Source organism: Priapulus caudatus, unplaced genomic scaffold (genome assembly GCF_000485595.1).
Source record: "Priapulus caudatus unplaced genomic scaffold, Priapulus_caudatus-5.0.1 Scaffold418, whole genome shotgun sequence".
Taxonomy (NCBI): Eukaryota; Metazoa; Priapulida; class Priapulimorpha; order Priapulimorphida; family Priapulidae; genus Priapulus; species Priapulus caudatus.
This window is the reverse complement of record NW_014577479.1, coordinates 329,609-335,604: the sequence shown is the minus strand read 5'-3', so window position 1 is coordinate 335,604 and position 5,996 is coordinate 329,609. Positions and strand designations below refer to the sequence as shown.

Here is a 5,996-nt window from a genome sequence, read left to right as displayed (position 1 = left end):
ATCGGTAATCAGCAACACGTCAGCATGATGTAGTTCATGATTGGTCATCAGCAACACAAATAATAATTTACAACTGGTCATTGGTGGCATGAAACGATTTACAATTGGTCAGATTGTGTCTGGTCCTGATAATATCAACATGTATAAAGTACAAACAACAACAAAAACAAAAACAACTACCATTACTACCACCACCAACAGTACCACAACTACCACTACCACTACCACCACTACCACTACAACTACCACCACTACCACTACCCCCACTACCACTACCACTACCACCACTACCACTACAACTACTAAAAATAAACAACAACAAACCAACAACAACAGCAACAAACAAGCGACAACGCCCGCGCCGCTCCGCGACTCACCTCCATCCTGGTTGACAGCCTCCGTGCGACGCAGGAATCCCAGGTAACCGGTGCGCGCGTACGGCGTCTTCATGTCTCCCGTCGCGAGGTAGGAGCAGAACTGGTCGGCATGCAGCGAGTCGTCACCGTAGATCGTGTAGTAGCCGCTCGAGTTGTGCGGACTGTTCACCCAGATCTGCGGATCGAGGAGAAGGAGAAGGAGAGAAAAACACGATTAGAGAATGAACGTGAGATTTTAGCCAGTAAGCTAGTTTTAATTTAATACGAGCGTTTTTCCCATCGCAGCTGCTTATTACAAGTAACTATTTCGCATGGAGAGAGCATCGCTGCATTTATCTCGAAGGCTTACCATTCGCAGATCTTCTTGTGTGCGCGCTGAACGCACATCTCGATATCGATCGGAGCACGTTCTAGCGACGACAGTGATGGCAACTGGTTACCTCTTTGGGTGGGCCCGTCACCCTATCTCGATACGAGTGGGCTCGGACAGTGTGTGCGAGTTACCTCGATTGCTAACTTGAGTTTCCTTTGCCTGCAGTGAGAGGATACAGTGTGCTAGCAACGCTAGCCAGGTTTCTTGGGAGTGGACGTTCCATGCCAAACTTGAGTTTCCTCAGTTGCCCCCCCCCCTTCAATGAGAGGGAGTTCAGTGCTGCGATGACCATGACAGTGACTTGTTGGAGGTCACGTAGATTAAGGTCTACATGTTTTAGGCGACGTAGATGTAGATCGTGGTCTATACTTTGTGGGCAATGTAGGCGATGGTCTAAACGACACGTTGTAGGCGACGTAGATTGGATCAAGCTGGTCGGCAAGGATTCCATCGCGCAGGCTCGTCTACATGTTGTAGGCTGGCCAACACATCATAGGTGGGCCTACATATTTTAGTCGATGTAGCTTGAGTCGAGCTGGTCTACATGCTGTAGGTGGTCCTAATGTTTTAGGCGACGTAGGTCGATTAGAGCTGGTCTACATGTTGTTGACATGTTTTAGGCGGGCCTACATTGCAGGCAGTCCTACGTTTTAAGCAGGCCTACATGTGGTCCACATGTTTTAGGCGGTCCTATTTGTCTATAGGCAGTCCTACATATTTTAGGCAGCCCTACATGTCTTAGGTGGTCCTTAATGCCGTAGGCAGTCCTACATGTTTTAGACCGGCCTACATGTTGTAGGCAGTCATACATGTTTTAGGCGTGCCTGCGTGTTTTAGGCAACGTAGATCAGGTCGAGCTGGTTGGCGAGGAATCCGTCGCGCAGATGCGTCTACATGTTGTCTACATTTTTTAAGCCAGCCTACATGTTGTCTACGTGTTTTAGGCCTGCCTACATGTTGTCTACATGTCTTAGATGGGCCTACACGTTGTCTACGTGTCTTAGACGGGCCTACACATTGTCTACACGTCTTAGACGGGCCTACACATTGTCTACATGTTTTAGGCCAGCCTACATGTTGTAGGCGACGTAGATCGGGTCGAGCTGGTCGGCGAGGAATCCGTCGCGGAGGTGCATGCGCTGCTTCTCGCCGCGCGAGTTGATCGGCACCACGCCGGGGTCGACGACGACGACGACGCCGACGATGAGGTAGTGTTCCTCGAGGACGACGTTCGTGACGAGGGGAACGATGTCGAGCGCCTCGTGTTCGTTGCCGTCCAGCTCCGTGACGACTACGAGCAGGTTCGTCCACGTGAACACCGCACTGTAATAAACACAAGGCTGCCTTACTATGTGTTATACAGGGTCGTGTTTAACTATATATAACAGTGGCAGCGACGAGCAGGTTCGTCCTCGTAAACACCCCGCGGAAATAAACACAAGGCTGCCTTACTATGTGTTATACGGGGTTATACAGTTATACATGTGTATATACGGAAACCATCTAGCTCTATTTCGCGTTTCGTCGTCGCTACGAGAGAGCATCACTGCGTTTTTCCCATCACAGGGTTACCAATCGCAGATCTTCTTGTGCCACAGGCACGCACGCACGCACGCACGCACGCACGCACACACGCACGCACGCACGCAGCTGCTTATTACTACAGTAAACTATTTCGCCGAGAAGCGCATCGCTGCATTTATCTCGAAGGCTTACCATTCACAGATCTTCTTGTGCGCGCGCTGAACGCACATCTCGATGTCGATCGGATGGTAGCGCATGCCGCGCAGTATGAACGTCTCATCCAGCGCCCCCGTCACAAACACGCGTCGTGCAGCTCTGGAAAACATTCACGATTGGTCAACGACGGCACGAAATGATATTACGATTGGTCGACGATGGCACGAAATGATTTACGATTTCTCGACGATAGCACAAAATGATTTATGGTTGGTCGCCGACGACAGTGAAAATGTTTTGATCGTAATCAGCAACACGTCAGCATGATGTAGTTCATGATTGGTCATCAGCACACAAATAATAATTTACAACTGTCATTGGTGGCATGAAACGATTTACAATGGTCAGATTGTGTCTGGTCTGATAATATCAACATGTATAAAGTACAAACAACAACAAAAACAAAAACAACTACCATTACTACCACCACCAACAGTACCACAACTACCACTACCACTACCACCACTACCACTACAACTACCACCACTACCACTACCCCACTACCACTACCACTACCACCACTACCACTACAAACTAACTAAAAATAACAAACAACAAACCAACAAAACAACAGCAACAAACAAGCGACAACGCCCGGCGCCGCTCCGCGACTCACCTCCATCCTGGTTGACAGCCTCCGTGCGACGCAGGAATCCCAGGTAACCGGTGGCAGTCCGGTCACGGCTGTCTTCATGTTCCCGTCGCGCGAGGTCTAAGGAGCGAACTGGTCTGCATGCAGCGAGTCGTCACCGTAGATCGTGTAGTAAGCCGCTCGAGTTGTGGCGGACTGTTCCGCCAGATCATGCGGATCGAGGAGAAGGTAGAAGGAGAGAAAACACAGATAGAAGTGAAGAACAGTAGATTTTACGCCAGTAAGCAGTTTTAATTTAATGAGGAGATCTCGCCCGAGGAGGAGGAGGAGGATGTGGAGGAGGAGTGGAGGAGGAGGACGGAGAAGAGGAGGACGGAGGAGGAGAGAGAGGAAGAGGGGAGGAGGAGATGAAGAGGATGGAGAGGAGTAGGCAGGAGAGGAGAGATGGAGAAGAGGAGGAATGAAGAGGACAGAGGATGGAAAAGAGGAGGAGCAAGAAAGGAGAGGAGGAGGAGGAGAGCTATCGAAGCGGAGCAGGAGAGGAGGAGATGAAGGAGACAGGAGGAGCGAGGAGGAGCAAGGAGGAGGAGGGAGGAGAAGAGAGGAGGAGATGAAGGAGGTAGGAGGCATAATGGTCAGCATGCCAGCGAGTTTGTCTCCGTAGATTCATGTAATAGCCCGTTCGAGTTGTGCGGACTGTACACCGCAGACTAGCGCCAGGGGAAGGAGGAAAGGAAAGAAGTACGCTGATTAAGAACGAACGTCAAGATTTTAGGCCAGTAAGCATTCCAATTAACTCTAGTAATCTACTAAACTAATCATAAAATGCAATGGAAACATGTGGCCTGTTCACCCTGATCTTAGCCGAGGAAGGAGGACACATGAGGAGAGAATGCAAAGATGAGAGATTTGACTGCGGGATTTTAGCCGAATCATGAGTTAACTGAGAGTAAATATGAGCAAAAAACATGAATTAGAGAATACAGCACGGGATTATCAGCCAGACTAAGTTAATTTGATTGAAATGAAGAGATCTGGTGAGGAGGAAGGAGGTAGAAGAAGGAGGACAAAAAACACTATTAGAGAATGAAATGCACGGGTTTTAGCCCAGTAAGCTAGTATCAATTCAATGAGGTAAAATCGGCCGTTGAGGCGCATAAAACGTATTTGCTCGCAAATGCAATGGGAGAAGTGGGCCTGTTGCCAGATCTGCTCTGCGAGAGAATATCAGAGAGAGAAACTGCACTCGTGGGATTTAAGCCAGTAACGCTAGTTTGTGCATAGCGCAGTGGTTGTGATAGAACCTCGTGAACCAGCGCAATCTTCTTGTTAGCAAAGTACAAACTATAACCTCCTAGCTCTCTTTGTACTCACCTCTCTCTAGATGGGAGCTCTCCCCACATTGACCTTCGGTTCCGGATTAGCTATGACAGTCTTCGTTCCAGGCACACAAGTCTGAAGCAACAAGCAAGGCAGATAGATTATAGACAACAGATATACATTAGATATAGAATATACTATAGTTAAAGAGAACTTATTGCAGCCTGGCTAACTGCAAATTAATTCTTTTTTAATCACGGACGTTTATACTCGAAAGATATTGATATTCGTGAATGTCACTTGATTTGGAACCAATTCAGAGACCATGGTTTATTCGGCTGACGTAGATGCCGTTACCATGATACCGTGCTCAACGGACAAGAATCCATAGTTAGACATCGAACCATTAAAGGGACAGTAAGCCTCATCGGATTTATATGGCATACAAAACTGTACCTTAATACTGTATAACACAATCGTCTTATCCCACATGTATTTTGTCACCAGAACTTAATTAATTATTTACAGCATCAACGCTACGAAAATTTGAACGGCGCCATGACACACCCGCGACCGGTGCGCACCGCTGAAAAACGTTTGCGTATTCTTGCATTTTCTATTTTGCAGGTAAATTGACCGAGAGGCTAATCACAAAAGTGCAATCTATCTTTATACCTAAATGCTATTTAAAACCGAACGATATTCCATTCTTAGGAATTTATCCATTATTATAACCTGAAACTATATGTCGTTTATAGAATTACAATCCTTTTGCGTTTAATATGAAAAATAAGAATACCCTCGGTCATATGCCCTTGGCTAGAGTGTTTTGCGGCAAGCCTCTCAGATCGTGCGCTTTGAAATGCGCGCACCGTCGTTGTAATCAAACTGTAGTCGTTAGTTTTAAAAACATGTTTTTAAAAATAATTTCTAATGTGATTTGAACCCATGAAACTTTTATCGGTAGCGCAATTAAAACCTAAAATTAAGCTGAAAATAAGCCCTAGATACCTAGAGGCTACTGTTTCCTTTAAGAAAAATTTCGTTCAAGACAAGCTTCATGAAACCAGGAAATACAATGAATCCCACTCTAGGAATACAGTCAAGCTGGCATGTAAAGGTCACTAAAAATAACGTCTAAGGCCAGCTTATCCTTGATAAGACAGTCGGTATTATTCTATAAAAGTGGTTTCAATTGTATAATTTATTAATATATTTATTTGATATAATTATTGTTTCATACCGTAATACTAGTGTCTGCTAATGCTAGGTTTTACTGGTTGTGATATGATGTGACTGCATATCATATAATTGTAAATGTCATTGTATAATGTGTCTGTTCCCTCTTTAATGTGTCGCTAACGCAGGGTTTGAATCTGGCATATGCATATAATTTAAGTGTCATTTATAGTGTCCCTGTCCTCCATAAGTGTCCATAACGCAAGTTTTTCCCCTGTAACGCGACCTGGGTGCGTCGCGTGAACAGTAAACCGCCGATGTGTGAACGCGACGACGCGCTTAACCTTGCCGGACTCTCAGTGAGGGCCAACGCCTGTGAGGAACTCCCTTCTCGACGACGTCACCTGTCATTACG

At 46.4% G+C, this 5,996-nt stretch overlaps 1 protein-coding gene across 1 annotated transcript in view; it reads right to left on the bottom strand.

Moving 5' to 3' along the window:
* Positions 1 to 778: 778 nt before the first annotated feature.
* Positions 779 to 5,996, bottom strand: part of LOC106810192 (disco-interacting protein 2-like) — a gene marked incomplete in the record, with an annotated part of 60,788 nt that continues 55,570 nt past the window's right edge. Inside the window, 4 exon segments of the mRNA XM_014813473.1 lie at positions 779 to 2,073; positions 2,467 to 2,578; positions 2,581 to 2,589; positions 3,107 to 3,202. Coding sequence (XP_014668959.1) covers positions 1,821 to 2,073; positions 2,467 to 2,578; positions 2,581 to 2,589; positions 3,107 to 3,202 — 470 coding nt within the window.